General features: G+C 49.1%; 1 protein-coding gene across 1 annotated transcript; it reads right to left on the bottom strand.

Moving 5' to 3' along the window:
* Nucleotides 1–13,269: 13,269 nt before the first annotated feature.
* LOC144690139 (histone H2B 7-like) lies at nucleotides 13,270–13,702 on the bottom strand. Its single transcript, XM_078557606.1, has one exon. The coding sequence runs from the start codon at nucleotides 13,679–13,681 to the stop codon at nucleotides 13,304–13,306; it is 378 nt and encodes a 125-aa protein (XP_078413732.1). The 5' UTR covers nucleotides 13,682–13,702; the 3' UTR covers nucleotides 13,270–13,303.
* Nucleotides 13,703–18,902: the final 5,200 nt, after the last annotated feature.

The raw sequence follows: 18,902 nt of genomic DNA, 5'->3' as shown, positions 1-18,902 counted from the left end.
TCTGGTTTCAGAGCCTGCATTGTTGCGTTTAGTTTGCTTCTGACACCAAGTCTTGTTTTTTGTTTCAGTGATGCACACAGGCCATCAACCTTGTAACTGAGCTAACTTTATTGAAAACACATTTTCCTAACATGAACACATATCTGCACTAATTGAATTCTATGAAGACAGGTTCCAACTTGTGCTATCTGACTTTCAAATCCTAGACCAGGTGACCCCATATCCAGTACAGAGTACCGTATAATATCTAATACTGGATTCCACTACCACAATCAACTATTATCATGACACACATCACATTCAAAACCATCTCCAACACCTCTAACCTCCTCCTGTGACCCACCCCCACCTCCCCCCGCGGCATCACCATCGACCACCTGAGCGTTACCTTCACCTTCCCGTCCGTCACCCTTGTAGGTCCCCCAATCACCATTACCCTTCAAATGCCTTCCTTCTCTGACGAGCCCACACCATCACAGTCCCCATGCCCACTCCCCCACCCACCCTGAAGTATCCCACTATCCCTTCTAACAGTCACAGTGCTCTCCCACTACCAGTACCCTCAGTTTGCCCCCCCAAGGCTTCCTGGTTCCCCCCCCCACACCAGTTCAAGGCTTCCTGGTTTCCCCCCCTCCTGTGTCTTCCACCACCTCCCCATTGTGTATTCTAATCACAGCCCCCCCGCCATGTGTTCCAATCCCCATCCCTTGTCTTCCACTCCCCCCTCCCCATGTGTTCTGAACCCCCTCCCGCCCACATCTTCCAGCAGCCCCGGGCCCAGACATTTCCTTGGCGCATGTCATCCCTGGGATCATGCAGTGCTCCGGTGCTCCAGGCCACGGTTTCTCAGGTAAGTGCTCTCTCACCATGTGCATGCTACATTAGTCATGTCGTGATTCGAGCCGGTCTGAATGCTTGAAGATGGGGCAGGGGATGTGCCTGGGGTTGGGGGGGGATCATTCTGGTCTGTTGCTGATTTAAATAACATTAATCATATGCAAATCCAGTTCCTGGTGACTTTCAGCAGGAATGGCGACCACCACATGACAGTCGGGACTGCAGGTTCCCACTGTTGTTTCTCATCGTCGGGAAACCAATTTTTTCCCTCCCATCACATTCTCCGCCCCCATCCGCCATGGACCCCATCATTGGCAGTGGGGGGTTGGAATTACTGCTTTAGAATGTGTTAATAAACTATTTCAAATAAAGCAGAATAAACTGATATACCAGCTACATCACTGCCACAGTGCTGTGTAATTTCCCCCTATTAGTTACTCAAAGCTTGCTTCCTTGTCTGATGATGAGAGGCTGAGTAAATTGGACCTATATTCTCTGGAGTTTAGAAGAAGGAGAGGTGACCTCATTGAAACGTACAAAATTCTGAGGGGGCTGGATGCTGAGAGATTGCTTCCGCTGATCGGGGAGTCTAAAACATGGGGACAGAATCTCAGGATAAGGGGCCGATCACTTAGGACTGAGATGAGGGGAAATTACTTCACTCAAAGTGTGAATCTTTGGAATTCTCTACCCCAGAGGGTTGTGGATGTTCCATTGTTGAATACATTTAAGGCTGGGATAGACAGATTTTTGGTGTCTCAGGGAATTAAGGGATATGGGGAGTGGGCAGGAAAATGGAGTTGAAGCCCAAGATCAGCCGTGATCGTACTGAATGATGGAGCAGGTTCGTCCGGCCATATGGTCTACTCCTGCTCCTATTTCTTTTTGTTTAATAAGCTCCTGTGTTGTAAAGGTTACTCAAATTAATCCCATCCCTTTAACCCATAAGGATCCTCTCAGGAAGCTACTTGCTGTAATAGTCTTAACCTTTGAACTAGTGCTTCTTTATATTTCAATTTATTTTATTGCATTTTTGTAGCATTTAGTTTTTGATTACAATATTTTCTTCAATCTTACATTCATAATACATGCACATGATACAGAGTAATAGCCTGTGAGCCTTTCACAATGGATAGCTCTGATGACTGAGGGCAGTATGTTCCCAGCTAGGTGGAGGAGTGTTGCAATGTCTGTGTGGGGTGGGAAAGTGCCGGAAAATGATGTCAGGTCAGGATCCCAACATCATTTTGCCTCCTTCTGGCCTTCCTCAGGGTGGGTTCCAAGTCCTGAGGGGAACTCCTGTAGGTCTTGGAGGAAATTAACTGAGGTGATTAAAGAGGCTATTAAGACCTTTTTTAATAATGAATTCCTTCTTCCCCGAGAGTGCACAGCTTCCACGCTGTCAGAACCTCGCCAGGGTCACCATGGTGAGTGTACAGCAGGATGAGATTCTTCAGTGAACAGACAGGCTGGGAAGGCTTTGTTCAGTTACACTGATACACTCCACTCCTGGCCATTTGACAGGCTATTGTTCAAAGCAACTCAGAACTTCTTGGAAGGCACTTCACCTGTCTAACACTTCACTCACCTTCTGCTGCATTCCACTGCTGTCAGCTTTCATCATGGCACGGCAGCAGCTTATACTCCCCATCTTCTACCTCAGATGAGAGGCAAAAATAGAAGCCACACTATCACCAACAGCTCCAGCAGCAGTAGGAGCAACACCAACAGCACCACCAGCTGTCGCCTCCTCAGCCAGCTGTCGCCTCCTCAGCCACCTGCCCCTCCAAAGGGCAAATGTGCAAAATGATCCAGCTCGAAGGAGGCAAAACCCCCAACTTGGGGCCAACAGACTGGGACTGCTCTCTCAACATGTCTGAGCACCAGTGCCGCAGAAGACTCAGGGCAGAATCATCCCAGAATTGCACTAAGTGCAGTAGCGGGTGTGAAAAACAACATTTTATCTGCTGACCACAAGGGCAGATTTTCACACCATATCATCTCCATCCTGCCTCATAAATTATGCAGTCACGGGAAACACACTGTCTTGCTGGTGCGCAGCTTTTGATTTGCTCACCATGCCATTACCTTGCTACTTCCTCACCCTGGGCGCCATATTTAAACTGCAGCCACATGCACATTTCTCAATGCTTGTAGCCCAGGACTGCTCCAGTGAAGATAAGGCCCTGAAAGCCTAGATGAGTGCAGCCCCCCGATTCAGTGACACATTGCTGGAATGCCCTATAGATGCAGTGGAGGCCCACCGCGATGTCCTCTACCCTCGTTCTGGCCGCTGGAGGCCCATAAGTCTCACCACTCAGGCTTGGGAGGTGGTGGCAGCGGTGGTCAGTGCCAACACTGCGCACAAGAGGTTGGCTATCCAGTGCAGAAAGAGCATGAACAATCTTATCCGTACCACCAGAGTAAGTCAACCATCTCATCACTCTCGACTCACCCACTCACAAGCTCATCACATGCTGAATGGCATTTCACCCACTGCCAACTCAAGGGACATCACCACTCACTCTTTCACACACACACCCTCACATCTCCATCTGGCCTCATCCCCTCTGCAGATCATTTCCTCGTCACGTCTATGGCTCCACTCAGCAGACAAGTATGCCTGGCATCCTCATTTAGCCTGGCATGTGCCTTGCTCACATCCTCTACCTCTGCTTTATGCAGGACAAGATCGCGCACAATCAACGGGAGAGGCCCGAGAGCAGGGGTGGGGTGCCGGACATAAAGGTTCTCATTCCATTCGAGAGTCACACGTTGAAGCTGGCTGGAGAGGACGTGGACCTTTCCTGCAGCAACAGTGAGGTCGGTGGCAAACATCCACATGAGGATCCCGCACTAGATCATCCCTCTGTCAACACTATTCTGAATCCACTGTTGTGTGTGGAATGTGGCTGTCAAGCACTAGTAATCTCTACTTTCTCTCCTAGACACATCTGCCACGGCGCCCTCAGGCAAATTTGATCCGGACTCCAGCGCTGAGAGCACCTCGGATGAGGATCCTGAGGGCAGCATCGTTGAAGGCCTGTCATGGCGCTCACCCACACGCTCCAACAATGCAGCAACACACCTGTAGAGCAGCCTCGGGATCACATTCTGGTGAGAACAGCACACAATCTGTTCCATAGCAGGCAGAGGCAGGGACATCCTTGGTCGCCTGCACTCAAAGGACTGCTGGAGGTAAGGAATCTGTTGAGTCCAAGTCAGGTGATGAGCCGCTAGACTCAGTCCTCAATCAGTTGTTGGAGCTGCAAAGACAATTATGGGAACTTCAGGAAGGGATGTCTGGTGCACTCCTCATATTGCAAAGAATGGAGGAGTCCTTCTACCATAAGTCCAAGGTGGTTGTAACATCATGCCGATGCACTGAGGTCAACACCGGTAGGATGGCAGCAGCCATGGAGACCTTGGTCTAGGACATCGGTCCTGCACTGCTGCGTGGGCTGAACTCCATTGCCAACACCGTAGTTGGCCTCCAACAATGTCAATGCGAGAGGGGTGCCAGGCAGCTTGATCTCACTCCAACTTCCCCTTCTCCTCAAGGAGGCTGCCAGGGGCTGTCGGTCACTCATAGGGAGGAGGACTAGCAGCTCGACACCCTGGGGCCATCCACCCAGGTGACTCTGGGAATGTCCAGCCAATCCAAATCCCCTCTTCCTGTGGCCCCAGCAACTCCAGCTACGCAGGCCGAGGAGAGTGCACCTGGCCCACAGCAGGATACCCAAAAAGACTGGGGCCTCCAGGTCTCAGCTTTCCAGAGGACACCCACCAAGGTCATCACAGACAACAGGGTGTAGCAGTCAGCAGGCTGCCTCCACCTCCGCTGTGGATGTCAGGGGGAGCACCAAGACATAGCAGCAGGGTTAGGAAGGTTAAGAAGATGTAGTTGCATAGCCTGGGCAAAGGTGTTAATCATTTGTACATAATGTTCACTATTGTAAATAAACTCCCAAGAATGTCCCCTTGCCTATAGCTTTTTGTTCTGATGAGCAGTGTTGGTGCCACTCAGATATGAAACCTTGGTTCCTGCACACAATGAAGGTAAGTGTCTCAGTCCAGGGCCTCTTCCCTGTGCAGTGTGTAACCTTCAGTCAAAGTGATGGTCCGGCCTCACACTCCCTGGACACATTAGTGATGTCTGCACCTCGATGGTGCTTGTCATTGCTGCCAGAATGTCATGGGCATGCATCACTGAGTTCCGTTATTCTCTCTGTGCTCTCAGCACCTTTAAGATGGGGCTGGCACCCATTCTCTTCAGCATCTGTGACCAGTGACTCTGTGCTCCTGAAGGGGCAGGTGATGAAGGCTGACAAAGGATCAGGTGCATTTAAAGTTTTGCAGCTGTGTCTCCATGATATGAACCTGATCACAGAGCAGAAATGGAATTCTGTGCCTTCGCAAAGGTAGCATCCGTGACTTCCTGGATACATTTGTTGGTGGAGGCTTGCGAGATCCCACACAGGTCACCTGTGGAGCCCTGGAAGGAGACACTGGCGTAAAAGTTGAGCGCTGCGGTCACTTTCACGGCCACTGGCAATGGATGCCCTCCAAGTCCCCATGGTGCCACGTTGTGCTGCAGGTGGCATATGTAAGTGACCAGTTCCTGAGCCATGCGCAGTCTTTGGTGACACTGCTTCTCGGACACCTGCAGGAATGACAAGTGCCATCTATAGACCCTGGGTCCAGCAAGGCGCCTATGAGTGATGGCAGCTGTGGAACTTCATCTGCTTGTGCAGAAAGGCCCTGCCGCACCTTCATCTTAAGTGTGGTGTTCCTCCTTTTAGCTAACCAGGTGCCTCCATCGCACTCTTCTTCTTCTTCTCTGCTCCCTGTAAGCCATGAGGCACACTGCTAGATCACCAGGCTCCATGATCTTGACATTCTCCTCCTGCAGGATCGAAGGGAGAGACGCATGTGGTAGGACCTCCTTTGGTTAAGTCTCCGGCTGCGACTTAAGGCCCATTCTCACGTTCTGGAGAGTGCTGGCCACCGCTTTGATGGCGAGTGTGTAGTGTGCTCATTAGCTGTCCGAAACCCCTCCCACCTCCGCCCCACTCCAGTTGACCGATTGGCGGCAGCTTTGCCCACTGGACTGCATGCTGTGCTCTCAGCTCAGGCACAGGCATTCTCCTAACCACACTGCAAGGCTGCACTGTTAGCTTGAACCATGGGGGAGGCTGGTCCAAATCCAAATAAAGACATTTCAAGGGGCTCTGAGTTGCTCCACCAGTAACTGCACCATGGCCACCTTTCGCAAAGGATTCTACAGTTGTCCAATTATTCTTCAGCCACCTAAAGCGCACATTAATTTGCAGTCTGCATCTAAGGGGTAAAAGGTTCTGGAGCATTTGGTGGCACATTCATGTTTTTGTGATGCTTGAGAGGCAGAAATGCTTCAGAGGCCCAACTCCAAGCATGCCAATGGAGCAGCTGCTGAACAGTCTCAGCTGTGGAAGAAGGCTCACTTTTGACAAGCTTTCCAAGTGCGTGGCTGCTTCCCTCACCTTTCACTACCCCCCACCCCCACAGCATGTTCTTGTGTACTTCCGTCAGTCTGTGCTGCCTTGCCCCCCACGACCCCACCCGCACTGGAGCCCTTGCTCTGGCACCACACTGACAGCCAGCAAGGAAAAAGTGACTTGCCTGCGCCCCCCAAACCCCTGCAATGCACAGCGCCTCTTCCTTGATGTCCTGTAGGCAATCCTCATGAGTGCAATGCATTCACCTCCGAGTTCAGCTCACCAAGTGCATGCTTTTTAAAAGCTGTCTTAAATCATGCCATTCTGAAGTCACGTTGATGTGGGAGGTAAATTCGACATGGGGGGATGACTCCAGTGGCCAGACACAATGATGAGATGCAAATGCATTAAAATGAAGTTCCCGATGTTGGACAGCGGGAAACCCGGCCCGCCATTGATGGGCAGAATGGGCGATTGCAAACTGGTTTCACGACGGCATAAAACTGATTTTTGGCCTCCTTGCCATATTGTCTGCTCACATCGCCAACAGGAGCAGAAAGTTCCGGCTTCAGGCTCTCACAGCAAGTCACTGCTGACATCTGCTGACTTCCTTCCCAACAGGTGGGCACATATTGCCAATGGACAACAAGGTGCCTGTCACTGGAGGACCACCAACACCCACATCCCCAAACTCTCAACACCCTTCCCCCCACTCTGAGTCTCTGCCTCTTGCCAAATAGTGTGCTCTCTTCTCCTGCAAGGAGAGAAAGCAGAGATTTGTGAGTGTTAATAATGGCTGGTGTGCAGAGGAGGGAATTACATTATTTGTGGAGGGTGGCTGCAAGGCATGGGTGCAAAAGGCAATGTGATCAGGGTGAGTGAGTGTTCACTGCTCAAATGGGGATGTAAGGTGCCTGCAGAGAGAGAGAGAGTGAAGCTGCAAGGTGTGTTGTTCTGAGGAGTGCTTTGCAGGAGTGTGTGGGACTTGGCACCTAAGGGCGTTATGTCACTCACCTATCATGCCCTCTTGAAATCTTGGATCCTCTTGGTGCAGCCTCCAGGTTGGAGGGACCGCAATCTTGTTGCTGACTTCATCAGTCACATCTATCTGTGCCGACTTGGTTGGAGAGGTTGTCCTCTTCCTCCTGTCCTTGGGAGACCTCATCTCACTGCAGTTCCTCAGGTCCTACAGCAGGACCTCCAGATAAGATTGAGAGACATGGGGGGAGGGAAAGTGAGCAGTGTTCCCAGGCTTCCTCTCCATTTCTGTGGTCGCTGCAGCCTCAAAACTCCAAGTGCTGGTGAACCTTTGTAACCCATAACATGGCTGCTTTAATCAGAAAGCCTTCCTTTGACAGGATGTATGCATCATCCCTCCTGTCCTCCCTAATTGGTCAGGGAGCCTGGAGGCAGGATGCTAATGTCGTTACTCTCAAAAAGAGCCCCAGGAAAGACCTCCCATTCAGAAATTGGTTTCCTGACTGGAAAATGGACTTATTGTGGTGCCAGGGACTAAGTTTGACAAGATTGCTGATAGTCATGTGATTGCCCGCTGCGTCAGTGTCTTGTTGTATTTGTCAGCACTGCCTGTGTAGTTACACTTGGTTAGGATTAATATGTCCCTGTTGCAAAGTGCAAAAACCACACAAAGGGCTGGATTTATTGGCTGTAGCAGCGGGCTCATCTACCTGCTGGAGAGCCAGTGGCATCCATGATGAGGCCATTCCTGGGTGCCCAGACCAATATTAAAAGCCAAGTAGGCACCTACTTGGTTGGCATTGGGGCTACTGGGGTCTGCAGGGCAGATGACTTGCCTCCCAGTGCTGCTGTCCAATCAGAGGCTAGCAGCATTTCAGTATCAGCAGCTCCACCAGTAAGTGGTGGCCATTGCCGGTATTGCATCAGCCCTGGGAGAAAGAACAGCAATGTAGGCCCCAAGCCCAGGTAAGAGCAGCAGGGGTCTTCTTGCAGGAGCAACCTTTGCCACCGGCAGGTCTCTCTGTTGGGCACAGGGTGTCAAGCAGGAGGTACCACCCTCACCTAGGATGAGGTCCTTAGGTGGCCCTTAGTTGGTTATTTAAGGGCCTCAGTTGGCCTCCACTCAGAATTAGGCCAACTTTGACCCACAACTTCCCATCCCATTAAATTACCTCACCCTGCTTCCCAGCCTGCTGCTGGGGGGAGGTTGTGGGGTTGGGGAAAGCTGTAAGAGGTGGCATAACATGAGGCTTCCAGAGGTGAACTGGAAATCCTACGCTGGCTACATTAGCTCATGAGGCTGCCACACACATTGGACTCATACCTGGAACAGTCTCTCAGTACTCTCCTATGCAAATGGCTGCACTCTGGCAGCTGCAGCTACAGCAAGTCCCTGAAGCCTGTAGGAAGGGAGATCGGTAGCCCGCATCAGGGGTTGATCTCTAGATGCCGCCTTCAGTTCTTTTCCACTATCCTGGAATTCCTTGTATGCGAGTACTGGAGGGCACCTCCCCACTGGTCCAGGCATCGAAAGTGCATCTTCAGAAGGCCAATAGGCTGATCAATGAGCCTCCTGGTCTGCATGTGACCAGCATTGTAGCAGCATGGATGCACCAGCTGTGGTGAGCACAGTGAGTAGCCACTTTTTTAAGGGGGAGCCTTGTCACCCAGTCACCAGCCAGAGATCTTTGGGGCTGGGGATGGGGGGAGCGGGGGAGTGGGTGGTGGGTGGGTTGAATAATTGAGGCAAGTGTGACTCATGGAGGATAAATGCATTGTGACAGCTACCTGAGAAACATGCACTTAGGGTTGCTGTGGGTGACTTAGTGTGGTTGCATGCCACCTCCACGTTGATCAAATGGAAAGCCTTGCGGTCTTGCAGTTGATGAATCTCTCAGGCTGTAGCGCTGGTGTCCTGATAGCTACATGCATACAGTCAATGATGCCCTGCATCTGTAGGAATTTGGCTACAGCTGCAAAGTCCATTGTTTTCTTTGCTTGCAATGCTGCATCTGTGGGGAGGCTGATGTATTCGCTGACCTGTGCAAATAGGGCATCTGTGACTCATGGGCGGCTGCTTGTGAAATCCCACAAAGGTCGGCGGCAGATTCTTGGAATGCTCCAACACTTAGAAATTCAGGGCCACTGTCACCTTGACTGACACTGGAAGGGCAGGATGACTGGTTGTTCGCGGTGACAGGTCTTCCTGCACCATTGCAAATAAATCATAGTTAATATTTGTCTTGACATTCACAGCTTTCTCCTGCACTGTCGCTCTGACATGCCCATGGTTTCGGTGGTCCAGGGATCCCCCTGTACACAGGGAAATGTCTCTTGCTCCTCCCCACTCCTGCCTCTGGTGGCTCTGCCTTCTGCTGCCCATGTACCCTGGCCCAGGGGAAAATCAGTGGCTGCTGCCACTGCCCTGCATCTATGGATTTGGGAAGGTGTAATGCTTATTTTTTAAAGCAGCCTTTCTTTCTCCCAGTGTGCCTGCCAGATGTCACCTTCCCTTGCCCTTCGTCCCCTTTGCTCTGCCAGCACTTTAAACAACAAGGTGCTTTTAACTTTAAAAGGCTTTAAATGCTGAGAACAAGTTACTCACAGGCCAACACACCTCATAACCGTCCACCAGCAGTGTTTACCCTTCCAGTGTCAAATCGTGCTTCAGAAGCCCTTCTGAAAGGTGTCAGGAACAATGTAAGGTGGTTATGTTTTATATGGCCACTGATTTCAATTGGCTGTACTCGGTGCATTCTCCCTGCATTTGTGAATCATGCCCTGCCTCCTTTCCCACACTGTCAAATATCCACCAAACCAAAAATGTTGTTTCAAGCTGTTCCAGTACAGCTACAACACTGGCATCTCCCTGGCCATGTGGAAAACTGCCCAGATGTATCCTGTCCACAAAAAGCAGGACAAATCCAAGCCAGCAAATTACCGTCCCATCTACTCTCAATCATTAGCAAAGTGATGGAAGGGTTCATCAACACTGCTTTCAAGCAGCACCTACTCAGTAATACTTGGTCACTGATGTTCAATTTGGGTTTCACCAGGTCGACTCAGCTCCTGACTTCATTACAGCCTTGGTCCAAACATGGACAAAAGAGCTGAACTCAAGAGGTGAGGTGAGAGTGACTGCCCTTGACATCAAGGTAGTATTTGACTGAGTGTGGCATCAAGGAGTCCTAGCAAAACTGGAGTCAGTGGTAATCAGGGAAAAGCCTTCCGCTGGTTGGAGTCATACCTAGCACAAAAGAAGATTGTTGTGGTTGTTGGAGGCCAATCATATCATCCCCAAGACAACACTGCAGGAGTTCCTCAGGCTACTTTCCTAGGCCCAACCATCTTCAGCTGTTTCATCCATGACCTTCCTCCATCATAAGGTCAGAAGTGGGGATGTTTGCTGATGATTGCACAATGTTCAGCACCATTTGCAACTCCTCAGATACTGAAGCAGTCCATGTCCAAATGCAGCAATATCCAGGCTTGGGCTGATAAGTGGAAAGAAACATTTGCACCACACAAGTGCCAGGAAATGACCATCTCCAACAAGACAGAATCTAACCATTGTCCCTTGACATTCAATGGCATTACCATCACTGAATCTCCCACTATCAACATCTTGGAGGTTACCATTGACCAGAAACTGAACTGGACTAGCCATATAAATACTGTGGCTACAAAAGCAGGTCAGAAGCTAGGAATCCTGCAGCGAGTAATTACCTCCTGACTACCTGTCGGTATACTATTTACAAGGCACAAGTCAGGAGTGTAATGGCACAATCTTCACTTGCCTGGTTGAGTGTAGCTCCAACAACACTCAAGAAGCTTGACATCACCCAGGACAAAGCAGTCCTCTTGACTGGCACCCATTCACCACAATAAACATTCACTCCCTCCTTCATCATCACAGCGCCATCAGTGTGTACCATTTACAAGATGCACTGCAGTAATTCACCACGATTCCTTCGACAGCATCTTCCAAACCTATGACCTCTGCCACCTGGAAGGACAAGGACAGCCGATGCATGGGAACACCACCACCTTCAAGGTCCCCTGCAAGCCACTCACCATCCTGACTTGGAAATATATTGCCTTCCTTTACTTTCACTGTGTCAAAATCCTGGAACTCCCTCCCTAATAGCACTCTGGGTGTATGTACACCACATGGACTGCAGCAGTTCAAGGAGGCAGCTCACCATCACCTTCTCAAGGGCAATTAGGGATGGGCAATAAATGACACCTGTATCCCATGAACGAATATAAAAACAAAATCCAGGTTCCATTTGCCATTTCTCTTTTGAGTTCCAACTTGAGTCCCACTTTCCAGCATTTGGGAAACCTGAGATCTGAGCAAATCCAATCGCTCTTGCATCCTGGCAGTCCTGGTCCGAGGCAAAATGCACAAAGCTGTGTGCCCTCATGAAGATGGCATCCGTGACCTCATGAATGCATTTGTGTATGGAGGCTTGTGATATCCCACAGAGGTCACCTGTGGAGCCCTGAAAGGAGCCACTGGCAGAAAAATTGAACACTGCAGTCACTTTCACGGCCACTGACAGTGGATGCCCTCCATGTTCATGTGGCGCCAAGTCCTGTAGCAGGCGGCAGATGTGACCGACCAGTTCCCTGGCATGCGCAGTCTTTGGCATCACTTGTTCTCTGTCATCTGCAGGAATGAAAGGTGGCATCTATAGACCTTGGGTGTCGCAGAGCGCCGACCAGCGCCGGCTTGCTGTGGCTCTTCGGTGGCATGTGTGGGAGCCCCAGATGCTCCTTCTTTCTGAGTGTGCTGCTCTTCCCTCTGAGCAGCCAGACATCTCAGTTGCTCACTTCTCCATCATCTTCACTCTTTGCATGCCATGAGGCATACAGCTACTTTACCAGGCTCCATGCTCCTGATGCACTCCTCCTGCAGGGTGAAAGAGAGAGACTTGTGGGTTAGCTTGGGTGTCCTAAAAACCTCTCTTGGTTAAGTCTGACAGCTGCTTAATGCATCCCAGAGACCATCACTTGGATGGCCAGAGTTTAGTGTGCTGCATGGCTGCCTGAGACCGTACACACCTCCACCCCACTCCACCTGACTGATTGGCGGCAGCATTGCCCACTGGACTGAATGCTGTGCTCTCAGCTCAGGCGCAGGCATTCTCCTAACCCGCACTGCAAGGCTGCACTGTTAGCTTGAACCATGGGGAAGACTGGTCCAGACGGGGATGATGACATTGCAAGGGGCTGTGAGCACCTCCACCAGTGACTGCTGCATGGCCAGCTTTAGCAAGGAGATTGTACAACATGCCCAGTTGTCCAACTGTTCCGTGGTCCACTAAAACACTCATTAGTTTGCACTCTGTGCCAAAGGGGTGAAGAGCTCTAGAGCACTTGGTGGCACTTTCAGGCCTCTTCGTTTCTGAGTGGGCAGATAAGCTAGAGACCCGACTCCAATCATATTAATATGGCTGTGTCTGAACTGTCTCAGCTGCAGAAGAATGGTCACTTTATACAACGTGTTCCTAATGCGTGGCTGCTTCCCTCCCCTCCCCTCCACCCCGCAATTGCTCGTGTGCTACCTTCAACCAGAGGGCTGCCCTTGCACCTCACCCTCCAAAGTCACCTCAGCCTTGAAGTCCAACAGGTGACCCTTGCGAGCGCTGCACAACGTTACTGTGCATTCACCTCCAAGGGGAGAATTTTCTCCCCGTCAGGGGGGCTGGGCAGGACCGGGCGTGGGCATGGGGGTGCAGGGAGATTAGCTTAAGTTCGAAAAAATTTAATAAAGAAAAGAAAAAATTTTAAGACATGCCCCTTCATGTGAAATTGTCATATGAGCTGGGACATGTCTATTAATTTTATTAACATTTTTACAGGACTTTAAAAAACTTCATGAAACCTCATCCTGCCCGTGGATGAGGTTTCATGATAAATGCGAAGGTCACCTGGGCTCTTCATCTCCCCACCAACCTTAAGGTTTTTTTTGTTTTGAGTTCTTTTGTTAAATGCATTGTGGCGTTTCACTTGGAGCTGGTGTACTTGGTCACCGTCTTGGTGCCCTCCGACACGGCGTGCTTGGCCAGTTCCCCGGGCAGTAGCAGGCGCACGGCGGTCTGGATCTCCCGGGAGCTGATGGTGCTGCGCTTGTTGTAATGGGCCAGGCGGGAAGCCTCGCCTACGATGCGCTCGATGATGTCGTTGACGAACGAGTTCATGATGCTCATGGCCTTGGAGGAGATTCCGGTGTCCGGGTGGACCTGCTTCATCACTTTGTAGATGTAGATGGAGTAGCTCTCCTTCCTGGATCTCTTCCTCTTCTTGCTGCCCTTCGGTGGCGTTTTCTTGATGATTTTTTTGGACCCCTTCTTGGCCGCTCCTGATTTCTTCTCGTCCACCATTGCGCCGCTTAGCCTTAGACACACAATGTGGGCAGTTCAGTTAATTGTTTCAATTGATAGTTAACTGGCCTTACTAGGCCTTTGACAGTTCGGTGGGCGCGCAGCCGACTTGGATGTGTGCCTCCTGAACTGAAAATCTGAATGACGCGTGGTGACGTTGGGACGCACGCCTGATGTCACCCCACGCCATTTTATGCCTTGGTGAGCGGGCCCCGCCCCCGCTCGCCGAGCCAAAGATTCTGCCTCACGTTTCCCACAAAGTACACCCCGCCAAGTGCATGCCTTGTATATGTTGTTGTGAAACATATCGGTGTGCAATCACACCAAAGTGGGCGGGCAATCCAGTGTCGTGGGGGGTGCTTCTGGCGGGCTGGTCTTATAATGATATGCAGATGTATTACAATCAGGTTCCCGACGTCCAATGGTGGGAAACACGGCCCGGGACTGAGCGGACGATCGCAAACTGGTTTCATTATGTCGTGAAACCAATTTTTGGCCTTATCGCCACATTGTCCGCTCCCACCGCCAAACACGCCTGATGCCAGTAGGCACGGAAAATTCTGCCCTCTGTCCTTCTCACGAGGTTTTCCAATCTCCACATTTGAAGATCTCACCTGGGAATGCTCTCCCAATGTCACTTCCACTCAGGTGGCTTCAACAAGGATCCACCTCCAGGCTTTCAATCTCACCTTCTGAGATTCCTCTCCTCTGGATCTCTGAGTACACTCATGTTTCACCTTGCAAGTACACTTTCAGATCTTCAGCTGTGCCAAGCAGAGCACAACTTCTCCAACAAAGTACCTTTGCCCTTACGGTCCATAGCACGGACTCACCAACCTTCGGCTGCCCTCTCGGATCGCGAGAACTCCACTTTGCTTCAAGTCTGCTCCCTGCCGCTCTCTCTTTAACTTGGAGCCTTTTTCTCTGCTCCTGTCATTTATCTTGACTCAATGGGATCTATCTTTGATCTCTGTCTTTGTCCCTGCCTGGTTTTGGACCCTCTTCTTGGGACCTTCCGAATGTCTCCCTCCCCGTGTGCTGCTCCCTGGGACACCTTGTCTCGAATGGTACTCCTGTTCAGGTGACCTGACCTTCAGCATTGCACCATTTTACTTTTCTTATCCTTCTGTGCATGGGCGCAGGGCCGGTTCCGGGCCAGAAGACGTGAAAAATGGATGAATTACGCATGTGTGGCCCTTTCCTGGCTGGCAGAAAAGTCCTGAGGCCTGCTGGGTACCGTAGATCCCGAACTCCAAACTCCCGCTCTCCAACTGCCGATTAAGGTAAGCATCAGAGCTTGTTACATTAGGAACTGTGCGGAGGTGTTAAAGAGGTGCAGAAAAGATTTATGAGAATGGTTCCACAGTTGAGGGACTTCAGTTACATGGATAGATCGGGGAAGTTGGGTCTGTTCTCTTTAGAGAAGAAAAGGTTAAGAGGAGGTTTGATAAAGGCATTCAAACTCGTGCTGGATCTGGACATAGTAGGTGGGAAGAAACTGTTCCCATTGGCAGTAGGGTAAATAACCAAAGGGCACTGATTTAAGATGATTGGGAAATGAACAAAGTGCAAAGTGAAGAAAAGCTTTTTGATGCAGTGTATGGTTTGGATATGGAATGAGAGTGGAGGCAGAATCGACTGTGGCTTTCAAAGGGAATTAAATAGTGCTCTAAAGAGACAGAATTTGCAGGGTCATGGGGAAAAGGCAGGGGAGTGGGACTCGCTGTGTAGGGCCGGCAAGGACACAAAGAGCTGAGTGGCCTCCTTCTGTGCTGCAACCATTCTTTGGTACTAAGAATCTATAGCTACGCTTCTACAGTTCAGCTCCCTCTCACATCAGAATCCACAGGGGCGGGATGTGGGGCGGTTGGGGTGGGTGGCGAGTGTAAAATTCTGGCCCATGTCTTGGTTATCTGGCCCATTAAACCTTGTGTAAAACACTTGAGCTGTGTGTTTGAATTTTGGATAAAGTCTTTCTTGAGTTCATGTTTCGCGTTGCATCCTGCTCACCACACACAGGCTGTCAATCAGGTGATGTGTGTATGTGCGCATGGGGTGGTCAGCAAATCTTGGGGAAAAAAATAGACTGGAGGAAAAAAAAAATAACAATGTCATCATTGCAGAATAAAACATTTTTTGGGGGGTTTGGGTGTTAGGAAAAGCAAAATAATGGGAGTGTAATTGGCGAAGGCATAAAATGGGAATAATGACTCATAACCACATTTTACACACCCCCACCAATTATCTTCAGAAGTTAGTGGAAAAGGTGTAACATGGTTGGCTGATTTCTATAGACACAGGAAATGCTGGAAATGCTTAGCAGGTCAGGCAGCATGTGGAGAGAGAAACAGGATTAATGCTTCAGATCGATGACCCATCATCAGAAATGGAAAAAGTTAAAGTTGTTACAGGTGTTGAGCAAGTACAGAGGCGGGGAAAGGCAGGAGGGGTAAAGAAACATAAGGGAATGTTTGTGACAGGGTGGAGTAAGGCAAGATTAAATGGAAACAGGGATGATGGGGAAAGGGAAAAGGCAATGGTAATGGGAAAGTAAAGAAACAAAATATGGGTCTGGAGGAGGTGTAAATGGGAATTGCAGAATTGTCACTAACAGCTGTCATTTGAAACAATGGGGGCGGAGATTATGATCTGAAATTTTTGATTTTAAATCCCAAAGGCTGAAAAACTGCCTAAGAGAAAGTTGAGATCCTTTTTATGAAGCTTATATTGAACTCCTTTGGGACAATGTAGCCAAAGGCTGAGAGTTTAGAGCAGGAGTGAGGCAGAGAATTAAAATGACAAATTGGAGGAAGCTTGGGGTCATGTTTATGGATTGAACAGAGGTGTTCCACAAAGTAGTCAAATAATCTGTATCTGGCCTCCCCAATGTGGAGGAAATTACAACATGAGCAGTGAATACAAATTAATAGAAGTATAAGTAAATCGCTACTTCACCTGGAAGGATCTTTGGGGCCCTGGACAGTGGGAGGAGAGGTGGAGGGGTAGTAAAAGGGCAGGTATTGCATCTCCTGCACTTGTGCCAGAAGGTGCCATGGGAAGGGGAGGAGTTGTTGGGGCGATGGAGGAGTAGACCAGGGTATCGTGGAGAGAACAGTCCTTCCAGAATGCTGAAAGAGTGGCAACACACACTGGAGGTGGGGAAATGGGAGAAGGTGATCCATTGAATGTGGAAGCTGGTGGAGTGAAAGCTAAGGGCAAGGGGAATCCTATTGTGGCTCTGGAATGGAGGGAAATGGGTGAGACAAGGAGCGTGGAATATAATACAGCCGTTTTGTCATCGGCTTATTTGAATTATGGTCAAAGACCAATTTCATTCTCGATCTGACCGGGTTAGAGTCAGTAACAGTACAGCTGCTTTTTCATTGTTAATTCCATCTCTTAACTGGAATTTTGTAGATCAAACCTCATGCATCTTCTAAAGAAGTGACGTGTGTAAAGTAGCTCACAGAGGGTGTTATGACAGTTGTGTGTGCCAAGCAATTAATCTCTTTGAGCCTTTTTGTGGAGTGATCTGATGTAAGGTCCTGATGAAAGGAACACTCGAAGGTGAAAAGTGGGGTTGTATAGGTCACTGTGATATCCCCTGGCCATCGATGGCCAGCAATTCGCTAGTTCAGAAATTCCTGCAGTTGGAGAGTGTGAAAGGCCTGCTTTTCAGCAAGGGTAGCCACAATCTTGGGGCCGCACCCAGTTCCAGTCGGATACATCCATTTTTAGACTGGTCCTTTAAAGTATAATGATTGGGCTATGAGTAAATTTTCCAGCTACCACTTTACATCAATGGGATACATCTGGGGGCTTTGCTGAGCTTTTCTGGGAAATTCCATCCTTTATGTTGTCCATAGGCCTCAGTAGAACTCACACCGACTGGAAGTTGTGCCGGAAACAGGTCACTTGTGTTTGGTTGGGGGTGAATGGTGCCCCGGAACTATTCCTATTTTTCACTTGAGTAGAAATTCTAAACTTACATTTATGCAATCAAACATAATTAGAAATCTAACATTGTGGAATATATCCCTCTGCAGTTAAAGAATCATTAGCCATGATTTTCTTGGAGTATTTGTGTGACATCTGCTGCAATGCAAGCTATTGTAATGTAGCTTGCTGGAATAAAACTGAGTTTCAAAAGCAGTACCACCCATGGTAAGAACAGTTGCTGTAGAAATCCTCTCAGGTTCAGTGATGTTAGTCATTTCCTTCAGTGGTCTGAGCAACTTATTCTAATGGGAGTTAACTCATAATGCCCTTGACTAACTTGTCTGATGCCATGACCCAATTAGGGATGCCCTTGTGATTCTGATCCTCTTTCACACATGGATTTCTTCAATTTTTCTATAAAGGCAGGCTGAATTAATAGCAGGTGACCCTTGGTCCAATTTGTTAATCTACTTTTTTCCACAGTGAGATGAATGAACAAAGGAATTCACCTAGTATAATTGGTACAGTGTTTCTCTGCAAAATAATATAATATAAAGAACTTTTCCCACCTTACTGGGTCATCTTACTTGACTTGAACAGGTAATCTCCTATCTATCCTCCAGTCGTTCTCATTTCTTCACCACAAAAAAGCTTTACTTCAAACAAATCAGACTATCATCACTCCCTAAAAGCAAAATACTGCGGATGCTGGAAATCTGAAAGAAAAACAGAAAATGATGGAAAAACTCAGCAGGTCTGACAACATCTGTGGAGAGAAAAACAGGGTTGACGTTTTGAGTCTGTATGACTCTTCATGGGCTCTGAAGAAGAGCTCTGAAAGAGAGTCATTCGGACTCGAAACCCTGTTTTTCTCTCCACAGATGCTGTCAGCCCTGTTGAGTTTTTCCAGCGTTTTCTGTTTCTGTACCATCACTGCCTACCTGGCAAATAAATAAAAAAGCCTATTTCTGTCTTTTTAAAAGCTTGATTCAAGTTTGAATAAGCATTTTATATTACTGGTACCCTGTTCTTGGGAAAGGAAGCAATGCTGGCTGGTGGCATTGGGCAAACCTCAGTATCAGCCTGTTGATCTGATTAAACCCCTTGAGTCCAGTGTCAGCCTTTAGTCAAACTGAAATACTCCAAAGCAGATCCATTAGCTTAACTTGATGTTTACTACTGTGCAGAAGAAGTCATATGGACTTGAAACATTAACTCTGTCTTTCTCTCTCCAGATGCTGTTAGACCTGCTGAGTTTTTCCAGCATTTTCTGTTTTTGCTA

The sequence above is a fragment of the Cetorhinus maximus genome, chromosome 14 (assembly GCF_964194155.1).
Source record: "Cetorhinus maximus chromosome 14, sCetMax3.hap1.1, whole genome shotgun sequence".
NCBI lineage: Eukaryota > Metazoa > Chordata > Chondrichthyes > Lamniformes > Cetorhinidae > Cetorhinus > Cetorhinus maximus.
Note: the sequence above shows the minus strand (reverse complement) of the source record. Positions and strands in the feature narration are given on the sequence as shown.